The 22929-nt window shown below is 37.2% G+C and overlaps 1 protein-coding gene across 2 annotated transcripts in view; it reads left to right on the plus strand.

Annotated features, from left to right (window-relative positions):
* fam189a1 (family with sequence similarity 189 member A1) overlaps positions 1–22929 on the plus strand; it is a 108020-nt gene that overhangs the window by 69402 nt on the left and 15689 nt on the right. For both annotated transcript variants that reach the window (XM_016571706.1, XM_016571707.1), the window contains exons 3-4: positions 18606–18716; positions 22414–22545. In XM_016571706.1, the coding sequence (XP_016427192.1) occupies positions 18606–18716; positions 22414–22545 (243 nt within the window). The remainder of the gene's footprint in view (positions 1–18605; positions 18717–22413; positions 22546–22929) is intronic.

The raw sequence follows: 22929 nt of genomic DNA on the forward strand, positions 1-22929 counted from the left end.
TGTTTTCATGTCATGTTGTGTGTCATTACATACTTGGCAGATGGTCCAGTGCTGCTTTCACTGCTGATTTGCGGTACATTATTACTCATGGATTTGTGCGTGTGTGTGTAACTGTGTGTGTACCCTCTATAATAGGTTGCCCCCTTTCTCTCTCAGACAGAATCTCATGGGAGGAATCCTGGCACACTTGTAATGCTGTCTGTATTATTTAGTGCAGTACTTCTCAACTGGTTTTAGCTTCAGAACCCAGATTTTATATTGGACTTCATGAAGTAAAACCATGTTTATCCTTGCTTAGGCCGAACCTATACTGTAATTTAATGTAGTTTGGGTCATATTTCTTTTACCTTGTGTGGATTTGTTCATAGTTTTTGAGGATGAGTTCATGTCCATTTTGGCATTTGCCTAATTTGGCAACTTAAAGGGGTCATATGATGCTGCTAAAATGAACATTATTTTGTGTATTTGGTGTAATGAAATGTGTTTATTCGGTTTAAAGTTAAAAAAAAACATTATTTTCCACATACTGTACATTATTGTTTCTCCTCTATGCCCCGCCTTTTTGAAACGCGTCCATTTTTACAAAGCTCATCGGTTGAGACTTTAGTCTTTGCAACTTTACAGATCTTCTTTATGCACCAAGAGCTTGTAACACTCCAAAGAGAAAGGAAAAATTGAAATCGCATCATATGACCCCTTTAAAGGATGAATTTGTGCCAATATAGTATATTTTTACTGGATGCATTTTCTCCTCCCTTGCGCAACCGCTGTGCTAAAAGAAGCTCTACTGTCATATTTAGTATTAATTGATTAATTTATTATATATTTAGCTAAATTAGTCTGTTAAATAAATGTATTATAGAGACATAATGCATTAAGACTAATCACCACAAATACTGCAGTAATCTGAAATACACACACACACACACACACACACATAGCTGAAGTCTGTTAAATTATGTAATATATATTTATACATATATTTATATATAAATATTTATTTATTTTGTTCATTTATTTAATAGACTAATCCAGCTAAATGTACTAGACAGAGATAATCCATATAAGACTAATTAGCACAAATGCTGCAACGATCTGAAACATGAAAACATGACCTCAAAGTTCAAACTCAAGCTCAACTGCTTTTTATCAGCACGTCCTTGGAAAGCCGAGCACACGCTTAAATTAGTCTCCATGTTCATATGTTTTGTTCTCTCGCAAAGGAACCATTATGTAGGGTTGCTTAACGTAGTCATGGAGGCTCGCATTTGTTTCTGCTCATGAAGTACAGTGATAGTAATGGCTCTGTTCATCCATTCTGACAAAGGGGATTGTGGGAGCTTGAGTGAATGGGGAGAGCTGCTGTTTCAGAGGCATTTGAGGTATTAGAATCCTGTAAATAATGCTGCCACTGAGCTGTGAAAGGAGCTATTTATTATGCCTCAGTGCTCTTGTCTTATAGTTTTTATAATGTCATAAGACCAACAAATGACTCTCTCCTTCACTCACTCAGTCACTCAGTCAGTCTTTTTCCTTCTCTTTCAATACGCTCTCTCTTTTTCATGGACTACAGCACACCCTCTTCACCAACACACACATACATCTGTCTTTTTGACAGCCCTGGTGTTTTGGGGCTACACTAGTGTCCCACACATTCCCCACCCTATTCCTCTATTAAGGAGTGCTATTGTTTGGAGCGAAGCCTTTTGGATAGACAGGAGAGAGTCTTGCCACTCTCCTCAGACTTGAGATGAATCTCTGAGGGGTCGCTGTCAAGAGGAGAAGCAGAAGGGGAAAAAAGTCCACTGTGATCAGCTGAATCAGACTGAAGCACATAGTGATCTCGGAGTGGTTTAAGAGTACAGGAGAACTGAGTGGAATATAGGACACAAGAAATCACATATATTGTTTTGAACAGATTACATCTAATGTTATTATCTTCTGTAACTGAATGATTTTGTCCATAATATGACCTAATTTGGCCTGAGCAACATAAATGTTTAAATAAATTGTTTAATTTTAACACCAGTGTCATCAAATGGAATTGAAAAACAACAAAAAAAAAATTCACAAAGGATTCCTGAAAGACTCCACTGGTCGAAAAAACAGATCATTCTCACCATAAACTCACTCTATGAGCCAGTGTTGATGTGTTGGCCTGGTCAGGATGCTCAAATAAGAGCAATATTTTGATAGTGTTTGATAGTGTTACTGGAAACTTACTTTTAATTAATTCACAATTAAGCTGTGATAGGAAAAAGCGTTATCATCTTCAAATGAAAGCACAAGGTGACCTCTGAATACCTTTAAAAGTACTGAAAGTGACAACAAATACAAGAATTAGCATATATAAAAGCAGCAATCAGTTAAACAGTAAACAGTAACAGTAATCTGCATAATTTATTCATGTTGTGGTGAATTGCTTTGAAACATCTGTTGGGTGCTGCATCTACGCGTAGGCCTTATTTGATATATTTAGTTTATTCATACAGTACTTTATTTATTGCACATTTCTGTGTCTGAATTTCCCGGACACATGTTTGTTTCTACAGTGTTTTTAACATATAAAGCTGTTTTACTTATCTGTTTAAACATGGCAGTTTAGCACAGTTTATTATAGCTTTCAATGTCTGGTAAAGTTACAGTATCATGTGTTATTGTTGGAACAACATGCTGAATGCCATGTTTATAAATGTGGCCACAGTCCAGGCACAATGAGAACATCCAAACTTCATTTGAAATATAAATTAAATCTATGTAACAATTATGTGATTAAAGCACCAAATCCACCAGAAACAGATTTTGAAATGTTTATGACAGACTTTGGCTTGCCTTCACCTCACAAAGATTGGCTGCCACCAGGGGGTTTTCGCCTCTCATTTGCAAGTTCAGCACTTCCCAGTTTTTGTGACGCTCTCGCTACTTGCTTTGTTCCACTGTCAATCCTACAGTCCCCGGTGCAAGCCTGCCACTCAACTCCCATAATGAATAAATTGGAATTGTTCTCTCATGCTCCACTCACTGCATGCCAGTGGACTTGTACAGTTTAAAAGAAACCACATTTTGTATTGCGGTGGTTCTGTGGACATTTTTATGTTATGACACTTTTTACACTGTCGGGGCCCATTTTGGTGATCTTGCCTGTGGCCCCACAAACCCACAGGCTGGCCCTGTTTACTTTTCATTGTATGTAAATATTTGTGTCAAAGTTTCCAGTTTGTATTCCAATGTGTATTATCCCAGCATCAGTCAATAGAGCTCTTACTGTTCCTTTGGTTTATTTCACTGCAAAATAAGCACAGACAAAGTGATCCATGTTTATAATCCCTGCACAAACCAAGAGGTTCCTCTGCCTTTAATCTTCAAGACACTAAAGATCCCCTAAGTGGCCCTGGAATGAAATTACTTCTACGTCAGAGCTGAACTTAGCTTGTACTGATCTCTGAGCATATGTCAAGTTAGCTTTATCTGTGTCAGAGGCATGGCTTGGCCTGTAGATACATTAGTTGTCATTACTTTGAATGCAGGACATTTCATATGTTCTTGAGCTTAGCACCTGCAGGCCACTTAAATCCACTGACCTCAGACCTGTTATTTTACCCCAATAATCCAGCATTTGTAATATCTCAACAGTGCACCTTATAAAACGAAAGAAGCAACATCAATTTTTATTTTGGATGTTGTGAGAAGCTTTTGTTTTTCAAAAGTTGCTTTGATGAAGTGAACTCTTGAAAATAAATTGGTTGTTTTCTCCTCAGTTTCAGTTGCACTGTAAAAAGCAAATGCGCAGTTGTAACCTTAAAGAGCTATTTCTATTTGATTTGATTCAGTCATATAAAATCATATTTTTGAGTTGAATAAAATCGGTTTATTTAGATATATCCAAATAAAGCAACAAAACATTTTTTACAGTCTGTTCCTTGAGCCTCAACAACAGTGTTTTCTGCCAGTTTCATCAGCCCCCACAGCAAACAGAACGCTGTCATCTGCAGTCAACCAAATGATTCCATGGCAACATTTTTGAGATGACTTTTTGGGGAGATGCAGAAATGGGACCTACAGTAGTTTGGTAAATATGTTACCAGATTCAGGTTTATTAAGTTTGTTTAAAAATGGGATCCATTGTCTATTGGTTAATACACACACACTCAGAAGAGATGCTGTTCAATTTATGCAGTGTCATCTGACCTCGTAATCACTCCCTGACGCAGTTTTGTTCCCCGTAGTTCTCTCAGAGGTCCTGAATGTAGTTTGTTACTAATTAAATACTTAATTAGTAATACTTTTAATGTTCTTTTGAACTTTCAGTTCATCAAAGAATCCTAAAATAATGTTTCACAGTTTCCAAAAAAAAAGAAGATATTAAGCAACACTACTGCTTTCTAAATTTATAATAATAAGAAATGTCTATTGAGCAGCAAATCGGTATATAAATGATTTCCGAAGGATCATGTGACACTGAAGACTGGAGTAATGGCTGCTGAAAATGTGAAAATTCAGTTTTGCTATCACAGGAATAAATTAAATTTTAAAATATATTAAATCTATACATAACTTCTCAACGCTGTTCATCTTTAAATAGCACATTTGCACAGTCAAATTCTGTCTTTTTTCTCTATATATTTTTATTGCTACATAATTGTTATTATTATTACTTTTTAAATGTATTGTCTATTCTCTTTATTATTAGTGTTATATTTATTTTTATTATATGTATGTCTGCACTATATCTGCACTTTTTCTTTGCACTGGAAGCTCCTGTCACCAAGACAAATATGACCCTGGACCACAAAACCAGTCATAAGGGTAAATTTTTTTGAAATTGAGATTTATATATCACCTGAAAGCTGAATAAATAAGCTTGCCACTGATGTATGGTTTGTTAGGATAGGACCGTATTTGGCCGAGATACAACTATTTGAAAATCTGGAATCTGAGGGTGCAAAAAAATCAAAATATTGAAAAAATCGCCTTTAAAGTTGTCTAAATGAAGTTTTTAGCAATGCATATTACAAATCAAATCAAAGTTTTGATATATTTACGGTAGGAAATTTACAAAATATCTTCATGGAACATGATCTTTGCTGAATATCCTAATGATTTTTGGCATAAAAAAAAAATCTATCATTTTGACCCATACAATGTTTTGTTGGCTATTGCTACAAATATACCCATGCGACTTACGTGACCCTGGTTGCTACAAATATACCTGTGCGACTTGTTTTGTGCTCCAGGGTCACAAATTCTTTGTGTGTGTAAACACACTTGGCAATAAAGCTCTTTCTGATTCTAAAATAGAAACCAGCTATTTTAAATATGAATGATATTTCACAATATTCATGTTTTTTTATACTATATTCAGATAAATTCAGCATTGATGAGCATAAGGGACTTCTTTCAAAAACATTATATATATGTTTTTGAAAGATATGTTTATATATATATATATATATATATATATATATATAATATATGAGCAATATCACTCGAGTACGAGAGCGATACCGGCTCTATATCAGCATGGCTGTGATTAGGCCAGAGGCATTATGAGGCAATCATTCAGTTAGGTTATTAGTGAGAAATAATTAGGTTATAAGAGAGAAACAATGCAGCAAGACATGCATCCGAATGAGAGCGAGAGAGAGACCGTGAAGCTAGACGTTTCTTCTTATACTAACTAACGTACTCTACGATTAGCTCAGTGAATAATAAAAAAAAATATATACAGTATATATATATTACTGCCCCCAGACTTTTGAACAGTAGTATAGGCAGTAGGTTGTAGACCACCAGAAGAGGTGTGTTATTTATTTTCTTTGTTTTCTTGTCAGTGATGAGCTTGTTGTTGTTTTTCCACACACACACTGTTGTAACATTTATGAATAATACCCTAGTATATGAAAGACAGCAGCGAATTTAGAAAAGGGAGTTCAAAAGAGCTCATTTTTTCTGGAAAAGAGCACATTTTCTCTGGAGAAGCCTACTAAGTGTCTTTTTTGGGGCTGTGTGCATGTGTGCATGCAAGAGAAGGCAATGCAAAAAATAATAAGTGATAGAGATGGGAAGTAATATTCCTTGGGGATGACACATTGGATATTTCCGTTTTCAGATAAGGTTGATGAGCAGTGCCCTCCCTTTGGAGACCCTCTGAGTCTCGGCTATGCTACCACATTAACTAGAATATGAATTATACTGCTTATCTGATGCCTCGTGATGATTTGTGCTCAAGGTCTCTTTGCCAATTGTGAAGCTAATGTCAAACAATATTAAACAACTATTTTCAGCCTGCTGTTTTCTTCTCATTTACTTGAGAGAGAAAGAATGTCCTCTTTCAGATGGCCTTTGCCCTGTGTTCAAGAGCAGAGCCGTATGACTGGCTCAGGCAGGCACTATTCGTTCACAGTAACTGTCAGAGCAGAATGAGAGGCATCAATCATGTGCAAGTAAACTCTCTCTTGCTCATTTCATTCAGTAGCTGGGTGTGTGTCCTTTTAATGTGTTTGACATCATAGTGTGTTCTGAGCAATTGTAAAGAACAAGCTTAAATGAAGCCCCTATAAAAGTCATGATGTGTTAATGTCGGTGTCATATATTATACAGCCTTGAATCACATTGTCCTCTCCTGTATGGAGCCATGCAATCGCTGTCATGTGGCGGTTTCTACCTTTCTGTACCTTTCTCTGTCTCTCTCTCTCCTAATCCTGGATGTCAGCATCATGGTTCATACCTAGTAGAAAAAAAGCATATTAGTGGAACCTCATTACAGGCTGCTCTGCTGGAGCTCCTTCCAGGGCCTTTTGTTTTGGTTTGTCAAGGTCAGGAACTGATTAAAATTTGAAAAGTGTGGGTTAATCACTGACTGACCCCCCTGGGAGCTGTTGTGGCCCTCAGTCCATTTTAATCAATGCGTCTTTAAGATGGTGCGGTAGACTACTCCACCCACAGTCCAGACACCTCCCTGTCTGTTTCACTACCTTTTGCTCCATCGTTTTTTTGTTTTGTTTTGTATTGTTGTTTTTTTTGTAGTATTTTGTTGTAAAAAGTTCCCAGTAATTTACGAAATTAACAGTAACAGATTAACAGTAAAAAAAAAAAGAAAAACATTTCCATGCGTAGTCAGTAGTGTTTTGTTTTGCAGTGTTTTCTCTTTCTGATGTTTTGTAGTGTAGTGTTTAGTTGAACTGTAGTCTAGTGTTTTGTAGTGTTTTCTTTTGTGGTATTTGGTTGTAATGCAGTCTGTAAAAATGATCAGTAATTTACAAGGTGTATCAGTGATGTATGATAAAATACTCAATGCGTGCCTCAGTATGTTTCGTTTATAGTGTAGAGTTTCGTTTTGTAGTGCATGTTTTCAAGTGTGTTGTTGTAATGTAGTTTGTAAAAAAAAATCATTCACAAGATGTAATTTATGATAAAATACTCAGTGCATGCCTATCTGTTGACTGTGAAAGTACACAGTTGCAGCAAGTTACCAAGAATACTTTACATTTTGTGTTATTTTTTTGTCTGTTATAATCAATTATATTCTACAATTTTATGTTAAAGGCCTTTAAAAATGAGTTTTTGAATTATTAGCTAATTATTTTGATTTTACCCAGAAACAGCTGCTGGATTTACTTTGTGACTCTTTGGAAACTCTGTAATTGGCGTTTCTTTGTCTTGATTCTCTGACGGGAACCTTGCCTGCCCTCAGCAGTCGAGGCCTATAGATCAGTATGTTTATCATGACCTTCTCAGGGATTAGCAGCTAACAGTAATAAATGAACATGTAAGCGATACCTACTCCTGGTGTTTAAGACATTTTCTCCTGAATAGATCCACAGGCTGTGAATAACAGAATACAGGGATTGCCGTGACTGCCTCTGCCCTTGGAGCCTCAACAATAAACACCTCAAGGGTTTGTTTGGATGGTCTGAGCTAAGCGTCTGGTCAGGGTGGAGAAGTCACTTATGAGATATTTGCACTGAGACAGGACAAATGGGTGCCGTACGGCTTTAATCAGATACGGCTGTGGCTGTGCATATTACTGGCTGACAGGGAAGGGTTTTCTTCTGATACGTAAATCACTCTCTGTGGTCCATAGACCCTCCCTGTTAATCTCCCGGTTGTAAAGCAACCTCTAACCTTCCTCTTTTTTTGTTTATCAAAGCCGCTTGGAGAAAAGAGCAGAAAGTCAAGACCCAAAATACAAAACAAACACCATGTTTTTGTTTTACTGAAGGCTTACAAACCCAGACTGAATGTTAATTCTATTGTGCGTTCATGGGCTTTCATTCGGCAAATGTCCTGTCATTTTCACTTTTAGTTTAACAAGCCATAAAAATGCCATGAGGCAGAATGCAAGAGAGAAAATGAGGAAGACAGTAGAGGTCCAGACCTTTATCCTTCCAAGCGTGGAAACACTGACAGGAATGGTGATGCAAAATAGAGATAACGTTTGATGAAAGAAGAGAGAGATAGAAAGGGAAATGCATCCACCTTAGACTGTCGGTAGATTGATGTATCATAAGGTGAGTATTCCAGGATGTGGGCAAGTGATGTGGCAGGAACCAAAATGAAATGGATGTCCTAGAAGTAAACAAGCTCGAAAGAAAACAGCGAGAAAGACCGCATCAAAACAACGCTGTCCCGATCTCGTCCGGGCAGAGATAATTGAAAATAAATTATGTGTTGTCGCAGAGGTGCTGCAGGATAAATAATAATTTGAGCCGCAGAGGCGGGCAGGATGCTAAACCAGCATGTCAGCAATGTGAACAGGCTCTAACATCTCGCCTTCTCGGAGTTGCCCGTCTAATCTTTTTTTATCCATTAATTCAGCGAGGCCAATTTAGATGTTTGCGGATTTCACAGGTTATGCTAGCTCAGAGTGCATTCGTGTTAGCCCTGCCAATAATTGCTTATTTATCCTTTTTTCTTTCCTCTTATCCAAAAGTCACAAGTCAAATGGAGGTTATTTGAGTCGGTGTAGGGCCAGAAGGTTGTGTTTAAATTGTCTGTCAGTGTAGACGTTTTTCTGAGAATGAACTCATCTTATCAAATGCAATCAGGGGGTCTACAATCCATGGCCAAAGCTATCTAGCCTTCCCGTTTATCTCAGTGGCAGTTCCTTGGCTGTCACGTCACCCCTCAGGTCAGTCTTCTGCCATATTTTCTCATTGAGCTTATGATATCATTGAGCTTATAATCACTATGAAGCAGCAAGTTCATTTCATGCTTTTAATAGCCCTCCAAAAATGGTCAAAACATATACTATGATTTGTGAAATGAAAATTTGTGATTTTGTTTTTCCCCCCATAGTCAAGTCCCTTTTATTTATATAGCTCTTTATACAATACAGAGTGTTTGTTTCAAAGCAGCTTTTAGAGTAATAAACAGAATCAATGATACAAATATAAGACAAATTCAAATTCTGCTTTAAAGCAGCTCTAAAAAAGACAATAGTGTCATTATTTAGCTCAAGTCACTTTAGTGTTGATTCAGTTTGGTTCAATAACTGTGTAAAATTCATTACAATGAAACTGTCAGGGTTGGGTGAAGGGATGAAGCGAGGACTCAATTGTGCAGAGTAGACGGGCTTTTTATTAGTAAAAAAAAAAAAATAATTAAATAAAATAAAAAAACTCCCCCGAGGGGAAAACAGGCAGGCAGGCCAGGACACGGCATGGCGAGGCGAGGCAGGATCAGGCAAGACAGGAACTAACATGGGCACATACAACGACGAACTAGTACAAGACCACAAACACAAGGAGAATAAATAGGGAACAAACAAGGGAGGACAAGTGGGGCAAATTAAACAATGGTGCTCACACAAAACACAAGCACAAGCACATGGTCAGCAAAACAATCACAAGCCATGTGCTTGAATAATAAACAAAACAAGACACGAACACGCAGCTAATGAGAACAATCATAAGCACACTCGATGCCACGCACTCCCATGAAAACAAGACATGACAGGATCTGTCACATAACCACGAGTAAACAAGACTGAAGTGACAGAACCCTGACAGAAACTAGTTCATTTCAGCTGTAAGCCGGTCTACAAAAGACAACATTGTCATTATTCAGCTCAAGTCAGTTCAATGTTGATTCAGTTCAGTTTAATAACTGTCCATGTTGTAAAATTCATCTGTTATAAAACAAATCTGATTCCGTTATAAAGCAGCTCTATGGAAGACGATAGTGTCATCAATTCAGTTTAAGTTTTGTTCTTATTCGAAAGTGTCAGTGCAGCCAAATTAATAATATTATTGAATATTAAGTGACTTTTAAAGCCCAACTAAACAAACCAAGTATTCACAATTATATGAATTACTTGATGATGCTTTTTGGCAAAACAAAATCTGTAGTTACGTCATCTTTCAGCAGATGATACTTGGCCCATGCTAACTAGCTAACCTTGACAACTTGATATTAATGACATACATGCAATTTTTTTGTATAAATGTAAAAAATCTATTTCACAGATATCTTACAGCAGAAATGCATCCAATCTCCTTCACATGCCCAGTATACACAGACTGTGACGGACACGTTCACATTTTCTTTGGTATTCAGCGATATGCTCTTGATGCTACACGATCCCCCAGCCACCATAGCTAATGAGTGTAATGAGGAGCCGGATGGGCAAAGACAGAAGATTGGTACGATGAAAGGTAATCCTCCATCAGCAGGGCAATTAAGAGCCGACATTAGACTGAGCTGAGAGCAGTGACGGGGTCTGAGACCTGCCCAACATGTTTATCAAACCGAGAGGCAGAGATGTGCTTAGTGTGAGTCATCACCCAGTCTGCAGATTGATTAGGGTGAGATTTTTTTTTTCTTTCTTAGGTATTTGACATTGATTGAGTCGTGGGGCCGAGAGGTAGCTAAGGACCCAGTATGTTTACAGTTTGGTGAAGCATGTGGGTTTTGTTTAGGAATGTGTTCCTTGGGGCTTTATTTAGACATCTTTGAAGTCAATGATAAAGGGTTTCCTTTTTGTTAAATGTCCCTGCTTCAAGTCTTTTCTTAACTAGCTGGTGATGTTAGTTTTGAAGTCATGACTTGAGTCATGAAGTCAATGGAGTAGGTTGGGTTTTAACGTTAGTAGGGACTTTTTATTCAGTATTCAGGAGCACAAACATATACATTCATACAGTACTACAAATCTTTTCTTCTCCAGAACACAAAATATTAAAAAAAATGTTTTGGTGTTTTTTTCCAGCACCACAAAAGTCAATGGGGTTCAGTGTTGTTTGGTCCCCAATGTCCTTCAAAATATGGTGTTTTGTATTCAACACAAGACAGACATAGGTTTCGGAGCAGCATGTGTGTGAGAAAATAATGACAGGGGTTTGCCCTTAGTTTCTGTGACTCGCCGGTACTGCCGCACGAGCGCGAGGTCTTGCTGTTCTCTTTCTCGGCGTCTGCTCTGTTCTGCGAGCGGCTGAGAGGAGCAGCGCTTTCAGTTAAAACACATATTATGTTGCTTCTCTAATTTTACATGCAGATATAGCCAAAATCACAGCACAGATATTGTCTTTATCTTATCTGTAGCCTATTTTATTTCATCAGATGATGGCTCGATTAGAAATTAGGATTTTTGTGCAGATTAACATCTTGAAAGAGAGATCTGGTTATGTAGTCTTAAAGGGACACGTTTCAGGCATTATTTCATATTCATTCCGTTGTCTGACAACAGAAACAGTAAAATATATCAATGAAAACAGTTTTATTGAGAATTTAGCTGCATCAAAATACAGTATGTGGGCACAGAGAGGCAAACAAATGTAATAAAAAAATAATAAATGTACATTTTGCATGTTCAGAAGAGCTACCCTGTTGTTCGAAAATGTAAACAGGCTTTTGTAAGTAAATTGCTCAGTGCAAAGAAAGAGTAGTAATGGGAACCTGGTATTTGTTCTTTTTTTCAAGCGTCTAATATACATGAAGAAGTTCTTTGAAAAACATCTATGACCTTTGAAACATGTTTAGGCTTCATGCTCTATGTTGACTATGGTTTCACTAAGAATAAACATACATTTGCATTAGGCATCCATATCCATGCCCATGTTGATTAGAGTATTAAAAACTTAAAAAGTATTAATTTAAGGTACATTTAGAACAGATAAAAATGTGCGATTAATCACGATTATATATTTTAATCGATTGACAGCCCTAATATATATATATATATATATATAAACTTGGTTGTCACTGTATCAACCATAGTAATTGAAATGTAAAATGTATGATAATTTCGCTGAAATTCCCATTGTAAGAAACACCTAATAATTTTCTTCTAATAGGTTCATAATTCAAACAACATTTTACTCATTTCCTTATTTATACATTACTATTTACACATCACTATTTGCCTAAAACAATTAAACCGTACCCACTCATCTATGGAAAATAACCAAACAAACATCTCCACTGCTGATCAGCTGTTCATGTCTGGAATGAGTTTTTATATATAGTAAATATGTTTTTCTACTACCTTTTATACACTAAATAAAAATATCCAAACAATATACTGTAGTTTGGTGAATGTATATATAAAAAACATTGTATACAGTATAAACATATTTGAATGTTTTTTTAAAGGGGTCATATGATGTTGCTAAAAAGAACATTATTTTGTGTATTTGGTGTAATGAAATGTGTTTATGCAATTTAAGGTTAAAAAAACATTATTTTCCACATACTGTACATTATTGTTTCTCCTCTTTGCCCTGCCTTTCTGAAATGCGTAGATTTTTACAAAGCTCATCTCTGAGAGTCTGAGATTACTGGTGCGTTCGACATAGATGCGCAGGGCGCTGCGGCTGCGGGGGTAAGTTTTACCTCAAGCGTGTGACGGAAATGTTACGCCCCTTACCATTATGTGATGCCATGTCCCGGAGCGACGAGACAAAAACATTTAAACCCATTAAAAATGAGGCATTTGTTGCATCCAGTGGGGACATAATTACGGATTATAATGACTTATACTGTCTTTTTACGCGTTGCGTTGCATCGCGCCGCGTAAACATAAAACCATGTCTGCATTTGTGATCGGAGAAATGACAAACAAGTGCTACTCTACACTGCTCAAAACTCGCATTTGAATCGTCAGTTGCAAATTCTTTAAATATAAAAAACGTACTTACAGTCTGTGAGTCAGAACAGTCGGCATTGTAGTCTACTCTACCAGGATCAGGAAACAGTCCTACATAAAATGCGCTGCACACATCTGAATATTTGGCCGGCCGGCCGGCGGATTCAACAAAGGAGCGGCCGGCGGGCTTGCGGCAACCACATGTGACGACCCCGGGTTGATTTTATCTAAGGCGTGCACACAGTCTGCAATGGTTTATGTCAGTGAATGCATTGAGCATGAAAGAAGCTCATACAGTGTCCTCACACTTTTAACTGTGAATTTATTTTGTAAGGGGGAATACAGTATGCTAATCTTGCACTTAGGTTGGTGCTATTTGATATTTATATTACATTCAGTAACAATTTAATCCTTCGAAATTTTGGTAGGAACTGTTCAGTAGTCCGTTTGTTTGGTAAGAACATGTCTCTAGCTTTCAACCCCAAATGTATACACATGTAGTAAAGCTAATGGTGTTTTGAATTGTTGCCCTGATAAATATTGCTGTTTAAAAAGTTGAATAAGTATAAAAGGTCCCATATCCCCTGAGGAGAAATAGCACACTGTTAAATGGTTTGAGTGTAAGTTTGTCTTATTTGTGAGATTGCATCAACCTATTGTTCAAGGAAGCTGAACTATCGGGAGCTTACTGAGCAGTTGATGCTTGACTGCTCTGCTTCTGAAAAGTGAGTTGGATAATCTTAGCTGATCTTGAAATAGAGAAACTGGGTGCTGTAGAAGGATTCACACTCTTTCTAACTGTTTTCAACCTGTAAGTAGGGGTGTGCGATATATATCGTCTGCGATAATATCGTAATTGTTGTTTTAACGATGTGCGATTTGACATTATCGAGTATTTTGCAAAAACCATTCAAAACATCCCTACAGAGCGCACGCATACATTACGTGAAGTCTAGACTAGTGCGTGTGCGCATTTAGTGTGTTTTCTTTCACTGCATGATTCAGGCTATTAAAATGCATTTAAAAATATCGAGATATAATTTTTTGTCAATATCGCACACCCCTACCTGTAAGTGAGAAATACATTTTCACACCACATATGGCGATGTGCATGTTTTGCTGTGCAATGAAGATACATGAAGTGATACACCTCAGATTGTTTATGTCACCACAGTTATAAAGTGTATGTTCATGTTGTTGTAGTAAAAGTCATCCAGGGAGTGAAGCAAGGGCATGTGCAAATGGGAAAACACTGCTTCTGTTAATGAGAAAAGGTCTTGTGATGATGTTTCTTGAGAATATACATTCATTTGTGATAATATGGTATTTTTGCTCTCTTAACACAGTATTTGTCCCATTTACGTAATAAAAAAGTGCCCCTGGATACACTACACTGGATTAATGGTGATGATGACAAACTATAATAAGCACCGGCTGTGTCTCATCAAAATCTGCTAGTGATATTCTGTTTTAATGCCCTTCCTCTTGTTCACACCATATTTTTTTGGCTCCCAGGCTGCATGTGAGCTGCTGATATGAGGGGCGGGTGATGTTGATTGGACGGTAGGTGATTCTTTTGTCACTGTGAGCACAATCGTCCATGTGTTTGTATCTCCACGAGGTGGTCAGAGAACATTGACAAATATGTCTGCAGTTAGTCAGCCCACACTGTCTCTCCAGATCCTGGATCCAGATTTATTCTCTTTAAAATCTCTAAATTAAATGCCTCTCATTTTCTTACTGTGTTTTTTCCAGTAGTTCGTCTCGATAGACAACCTGTCAGCTATTAATGCCAAACCTAAATGCCAGTACACAGCAGTATTGCCAGGTGCGAATTGTTTCATGGCTGATGATCGTTCGTGCCCATTGTCGGTGAGTGGCATGTGCCAGGCGACTCATCGTACTGCTTGGCATGCAGGTGGCAGATGGGCTGTAATTAATGAGAACCTGTTAAACAGTGATATGTGATCCCACACGGTAATTAGAAAACAGCAGCATGGAGCCAGGCGGAGTAATTAGCCCGCCAGGGCCGGGGCTCTCAGGAGTCAACCCTCCTAAAGGAGATTTTAGTCAGACAGAGACAACTAACATGCAGTATGCTTATTTAGATAGTTGAATGATGTAACAATTTATTATATAGCTTTAATTGTAACACCTTACAATAGATCTTAGGAAGAACTTGGAAACAAAATGAAAACAAGGTTGTGAGTGATGGAGTTACCACCTTTACAATGGCACACACTATATAAAGGTCCCAGATCACATGTAATCTTCAAAACTCAACCTTTAAAACTGTTTTAAGAGGTTTTTGAGTACTGAAAGTGTGTGTGTGGATATAAATTAAACCTATTTTTATTACCTATTATTATTATTATTATTAAACTTTTTTAAAGTTTTAAACATTACCATTCAAATGTTTGGGGTAAAGTAAAAACAGTAATATTGTGAAATATTATTACAGTTTAAAATATCTGTTTTCTATTATAATATATTTTAAAATTAAATTTTAGGATTCAGGATTTCAGTATTCTTTGATTCTTTTGTCACTTTATAAATGTTTTCACTGTCACTTTTGATCAGTTTAGTGCATCATAGCTGAATAAAAGTATTAATTTCTTAAAAAATAAATGATTGACCCCAAACTGTTTTGAACTGTAGTACTTATAATATGTGGTAAAGTTAACATTAAAAATTGTAAAATTGTTAATTGAAAGCAAAATGGGTGCAGATTTCATGTTTATACAGTTTAGAAAGTTGCTGCTAAAACAAAAGCCCATACAACCTACAGAAAGCCTCTGAACCAATTGGAGAAGACAGCATGTTGCAATTAAAGTTAAAGATTGAATTTGAGTCGCAGTAGTAGATTTGGAGCGCAGCAACTGAATTTGTCTTTTGATATTGCTCTCTGCAAACTATAAAGCGTTTGCTGAAAGGGACCATTTCCCTCCTCTGTACCAGCAGAATAAATTAGAGATAGACAGGAATGGTGTGTTTCATTGGCTACGCTCAGCTTGCATTGAAAGGACAGCTGAAGAGTGGCCCATTAAGCTTTCCCTTATCACTCGTGTTATGAATAACATCTTTTCAATTTTTGCTTTACAAAATCGGACTCATTATTGCCTGCATTTTAACCTGGTCCTCAGCCATCATTTGTGCTGTAATGTGTTTTCTCTCTGTAAAGTGGAGATGTCATCTCTCTGCCTGAAGCTCGGGTTTGATTTCATATTTGTCATCCTGCACAAGAAAAACAATCTGACATGAATGTTGTTGTCAGTGATTATGAAAATCTGAGAAGTCTCTTTCCCACAGCAAGCAACAACAAATGTGATGCTCTGTTGAAATCACATTTTGATCATCCCGTCTTTGAGACATAGATTCACATCCTTTCCTCTCTACGCTCATAACCTTTCAGTGTCCTTTGGTGCACAAGACAGTACACAACCTAGTTCAGTCATTCAGCTGCAATGGATCACCACTGTCATCTCTACACTGTCCGCACTTTATTAAGTATGGAGGAAATCAAGCTTGAGGTTTCCTGTGTTCCTGAGCCAAGGACCCTCGCAGCCCCAGGATGCTTTTGAACCTCCTCGTACATCAGCCTCTTAATCTTCCAGTTTGCTGGTACTGAAAAACACTTATCACATTCATATCTCCCAGCGTCCCTCACACCAGCCCTCCCACATATCGTCAGTGTCAATCTGTGTCTGTGTGATAGAGTTGAAATGACTGTCCAACTTTCACTTTCAGCTCCTATCACTCTCTCTTTGCTGACATGTCTGGTATTGCAAGGTTAATGCCCCGTCAGGTAGAGGGTCTCATTAGTAAATCACAGTGTTGTGGAGGTAAGACCACTGTTGATATACGGCTCAAGCCCCGTTCACACTAGCAGCGACTTTTGTTGCTGCATGTCACCAGGGGCTGGCGATGAGGTTGCTAGTGGGCGTTCTCAATACTGGTTGCCTTGACAGCGAATCAGGTTTCTTGCCGCTAAGTACAAACATTTTGGAGGCAAAACTGTCACTTGCTATCGCTCGTGTCGCCGGAAATCGCCAGCTCTCCATTGAAATGCATGGGATTGTGTTGCTTTGCTGTTGCGTGTCGCTTGTAGTGTGAACGGGGCTTCAGTGTTTTAGCCTGTAATCTACCCGGGTTGGACCTGACAGGTTTAAACTCATTCTCTCTCACACAGACTTTGATTTAAAGTGGCCAGAGTGTTTAACGTATTTCATCCTTCAGGACTGAAATCCCAGAAGTGTCAGCTGAGAAATAAAGAGAATTGTTTTTAATAGCGAGTTGTGGGAGAGGAACTAGAAGTCGTGGTTCTGCAAGCGGTGCAAAAAGAGAAAAAATGGCCACGCTTGAGATCTATCAAGCTGCACGGTGCCGCATTGATAGGATGTGGGGCGGGGGAATTACGCAAAGATTGGTTTCTCTAGCTGACCGTATGTCACTGGCCATGTTTCAGCGTGGTCTACCTAGGAATTGTGGGAGGGGTAGTATATCAACACCCAGAGAAATATAGCCCAATGCTCTGAAGTGCACTTGTGTTATTCATCTATTCATGTGAGCTGTTAAGGGCCGTCTCTCACAGTAATGAGTCTGGGCTCAGATGGTGAGATCAACGTTAATTGTTTTGGTTGAAATCATTGGTTATTGAGTGCTTTAATTATTAGTCACATCTGTTCCTTTCACTTTCCCCATGGATGAATAGTTCGGATCAATCACATTCAAGCTTTCACACTCCTACGTCAAGTCCCATAAACCACAATTAGATTATTTTTGGTCTGATCAAACTAAACACACTCAGGTAATGATTATTCCATTCTGCACAATGGCTACATTTGAAAAACCAAGATATTGTAAAATGTCTTACAAATAAACTAGATTGCAAGATTACAAATCACATCGTCTAAACGTCCGAGAAGAACATGTAAAAGAGTGAGAGAGAGAGATCTTCTGTCTAGTGTACATGGAAAACCTGAAAAATATAAGGGAATTTTAAAGTTGCGAAAAAGTTGAACAGTAAAATCTTTAAAAGTGATGAAACATTCTATAGTGAATATCTCTTTTTGTAGTTGTGCTCAACACTAGCATGCATCAATATAATAATAATATTATTATTATTATTATTATTATTTTGTGTACATGATATGCTCTACTTTTTTTTATTTTTTTTATTAAATTTAAACTTTTATTTAGAAAGGATGCATTAAATTGTTCAAAAGTGACAGTAAGGACAATTATTTCAGACAAAAGACAATTAAGACAATTATAAAAGATTTCTATTTCAAATAAATGCTGTTAATGTTGAATGCTGGAAAAAATCACAGTTTCCAAAAAAAATATTAACATTCATGGACTTTTGTTGACCAAAATATGTGGGAACCCTGTATGTAGAATCCTTCTGCAAAGCCTGTTTAATGAGATGAAAAATTGCATCCTACTGTTTTTTTGTTTATTAGTAGTCTTAATATACCACCATAACCTCTGAAACTGACAGTCTGTTCCATTCCTTCCTCCACAGATAACTTTCTTCATGCTGTTGTCTGCTGTGTGTGTGATGCTGAACCTCGCAGGAGCCATCCTTTCCTGTCAGAATGCCCAGTTGGTCAACTCTCTGGAGGACTGTCAGCTGGTGAGAGAGTCATGTCCTCAAACACATGCCTGAAATCACTTCTTTGTTGTAAAGGAAACCTTAAAGGGGTTATATGATGTTGCTAAAAAGAACATTATTTTGTGTATTTGGTGTAATGAAATGTGTTTATGCGTAACATAATTACGGATTGTAATGACTTCTACTGTCTTTTTACGCGTTGCGTTGCATCGCGCCGCTCGCATCATATGACCCCTTTAAATAGATTCTTATGTCCAGAATAGCTTAGTGAAAATAGCTTAGTCCTAAACCTGTCTTTTTATCATCCACTCAAAACTAGCCTGTCACTAAAGAATCAATCCATTGAGCAATTATAGCTCCCAAGAGCATCATTCATTAACACAATGCCCTTGTCAAGATCCCAGTAAAATTAGCTCAACAGCCAGTTTCTAAGGCAGAGAGAATACGAATGTCTGCAGGGACCCATTTTTTATGTCCTGTAATATTCTGTTGGAGCAGAAGTAAATATTAACACCCACCACCTTTGTCCTCATAAAAATGGCTGCCTGATCGGCTGCCGAAGCTCTCAGGGGTTTTCTAGTAAAACAAAATAGAAAATTCATAATCATCAATTGTCCGGTGGTCAAGTGAATGGTAGTGGGTGAGCATCACAGTGGAAGTCAATTCACATACATTAGCCACAAACATAACACTTTGCCTTTGCTAGAGAGGAACAAATTCTTGTGATGTTATTAGAATATGAGAATACATAATGAATGCATCATGGACATTTATTCTGTGTTCTTACTGTGGTACAGTTGTCAATATGAAAGCTGTAAATTAAAGCTAAATCTAAACTAAAACTAAATCTAGATCTAAAATATGAAATCTAAAAAGCCAATTTCTCTTATTTTTATGGCAAATCATAATACCTCTAAATTGTTGTTTTTGATACTAAAGGATATCCTCAATGAATACCACAGTATGTTTGTGTGCTGCCCATTGTGTTCTTTGAATGAAGGCTTATAAAGGAGATTAATACAGCAGTCAGTCTTTGTTGTGCTTTCTATTGAGTTTGATTTATCAGCTCTACAGTGGGTCCAGTGCTGGCCCAGCGCAGCATAACAGCTCAGCACGGCTTCCCCCATTTCTGTTATCCAGAACTGGACACCCCTCTTCAGCTCTAAGACCATTTATCCGCCTGATGTGGAAGCAATAAATAACTAAATGATCAGATGATTTGTAGTATTCAGAATTAGTGAGCATACATGATACATGTAATGCAGTTTTTTTTTTTTATAAAGCACAGCACTAAATCCACCGTATCTGAAACAATGGAGTTTAGTTGAAGATCTTAGGGTTATTAATAATTTGGCATCCATATCTCTGCGTACATTAATCACCAAGAAATTCTTATTTGTTTGTTTCAAACACAATTAAATGCATGACTGGTTTTCAGTTTATGGATGGCGGCTTTAATTTTAGCTTCATTCTAGTATCAGTGATCTATGTTTGTGGCTTGCATTTTCAACACAAGCTTCTGTTTTAACATACATACAATAAAAGGATCACAAGTTTTTTTTAGCTGTTTTTTATTTGTAGAATTTCAACTGAACATATTCAAGCATTCAGGTTTTGTTGTAGACTTTTTTTTCTGACATCAGTATATATTTATTAAAACATGAAAATCCAGCTTAATGGCAAAGCTATTTTATATTTTGTGATTCAACAGTGAGTTAATGTCCATTCAGTTCAGGGGTGATTAGAAACTGAAAGTAACTGTCTTGTGTAGTGGGCAGTCAGTCGGAAGAACACACTCTGATGAAGAAAACAAAAAAAAAACAACCTTGCTTTATAAATAATGACCAGACATTTTTTAGATGAATGCACAGTGAAAGTGTTGATGGCTCTTTGAAATGGAACCTGAAAATGCTTTAATGATTCATCTCACAAAGGATTGAGCACACATGACATTATGTGGCATGAGCTCAATTGAATGTGTGATACAGATGAAATATTCAGGTGATTTCAATAATTTTGTCTACTGTGAAGAACTCACCGTGGTTGATATAAAATCATACATTCATATAATCAAATATTAATGATCACACTTTTTCTCCTAGTGTAATGAAAAGAAGCTTAAATTATGACATTTTTTGGCATGTGAAATCAGTGGGAAACGATCCAATTTTTATCCCAATTATATATATATATATATATATATATATATATATAATTATTTTCAGACACCAGTTGCTTGTCATACCACGACTGAGGTGCCCTTGAGCAAGGCACCGAACCCCCAACTGCTCCCCGGGCGCCGCAGCATAAAAATGGCTGCCCACTGCTCCGGGTGTGTGTTCACGGTGTGTGTGTGTTCACTGCTGTGTGTGTGCACTTAGGATGGGTTAAATGCAGAGCACTAATTACTAGTATGGGTAACCATACTTGGTCACATGTCACGTCACTTTTATATATATATATAATGACTTTTTTCCCTCTTTTCTTTTCTTTTCTTTTCTTTTCTTTGTCCAGCAAGCGGAAGCAAATGGATATTAGATATCACCAGGCATTTGAAGTTTCGTTCAATCTACAGTGGGGAGTTTTGTCTCACAAGATACTCATTTAAAAAATCAATAGGAATTAATAACATGGTGATCTTTCTATTGTCCTCTCCTTCACAATCATCCAGTAATTCTCCATAATTTAACAGATGCAAAACCCTGTCTTAATCACCTGTCGTCATGGATGCATGACATTGAGAACCCAATGGCAGTTCTCACCTGGTGCTGTTGTGCAAAAAACAGGTCAGGTAATTATCCTTCCCTTTGTCTACAGGTTTAGACCAGACCTAAAGACAGACCTCTGTCTCCATCAGTCTCTACTCCACCTAATTTAGGGATTAGCATGTTGGATTAAAGCATCTCTCCTCTCTGCCTACTACTGAACGCTCATCTCCTCAGAGACATGATCCCGCCATGACTGAAATACTAATGAAGCTGTTTCCCCCATTCAATTAACCCCTGCTTGCAAAGTTCACACATTGCTTTTGTGCAATATCGGTCAAATGGCGACTTAGTTTCAGTCTAACACAAAAAGCATTTATAATGCTGGACCACCATGTATGGGCTTTATTAAGATCTTTCTTAACAAACATGTGTGACTGGGCTAATGCTGTTCAGTTCAAGAATATGAGTCTTATTAATGTGGAAGACTTGTTAATTTCTCTTCCTTTCTCAATACATTAAGCTTCCACAAATATGCAGCTACTTTTTGTTGTGAAAAAAAAAATGTGGTAAAAGTGTACACATTGAAAAAGATTTAAATTTAATTAGTGTATTTTATAAATATGACCCTGCCTTCTAGCTGCCAGCTATACTTAATATTTGTCATTTATGATCACTTTTAACTATCAAGTTTAAATTCAATGCCATCAAGACGCAGAAGAATTTTTGGACATACCTCAAAATTAGTTTTTGTTGACAATTTCTCAAGGGGTAATATGATCCTGCTTCTTTCAGGCAGACAGGGAACTCTATTTGACATCTCCTGAACAAGTGTCATCATTGTAATGCGCTTCGGATGGAAGGAATTTAGTGTGTTACAATTGTGCCTGGCCTGCCCTGTTTTCGTGTTTGTTTTTACCTTGAGCTGTCACACAATTTATTGGCCATTTTATGCAGAAATAAACATTTCACTTGCATGAAGCTGAAACCAGTTTGTTTCTGTCCTTCTGCAGATTAAATTTGACAGTGACGGTGTGTGTGTCTGCTGTGAGCTCGAGCACATGAGATCCACCTGTAATAATCTGGGAGATACGCTTAAACTCAACCCGCTGAGGGACTGCAACACCATACGTCTCCGTCTGAAGGTATCATTGTGTGTGTGTGTGTGTGTGTGTGTGTGTGTACATGTAGGTGTCTGTAACATCCTGGTATCTGTATCTTTTAACAAAATAAATGAGATATGATGTTTGGAATTTATTTCAGAACATCATCAAAATAGCCACTTAATTTTCTTTACATTGTTTAATAGCCTCTTCTATCAATTTGATATTCCAGTATTAAGATATTTTTTAAATCATTCTAATTAGACTTTTTTTCTACTTTGCCTCAGTTAATGAATATTTGATTAGACAAGTAAATAAGAACAATTAAATACATTAGACGGGTATATGATCATTATTTTATCATTTTGATGATACACAATGTTTTTGAATTTGTATTAGATTTGAAAGCATGCATATATTGTTTTG

Source organism: Sinocyclocheilus rhinocerous, unplaced genomic scaffold, assembly GCF_001515625.1.
Source record: "Sinocyclocheilus rhinocerous isolate Xijiao unplaced genomic scaffold, SAMN03320098_v1.1 scaffold591, whole genome shotgun sequence".
Taxonomy (NCBI): domain Eukaryota; kingdom Metazoa; phylum Chordata; class Actinopteri; order Cypriniformes; family Cyprinidae; genus Sinocyclocheilus; species Sinocyclocheilus rhinocerous.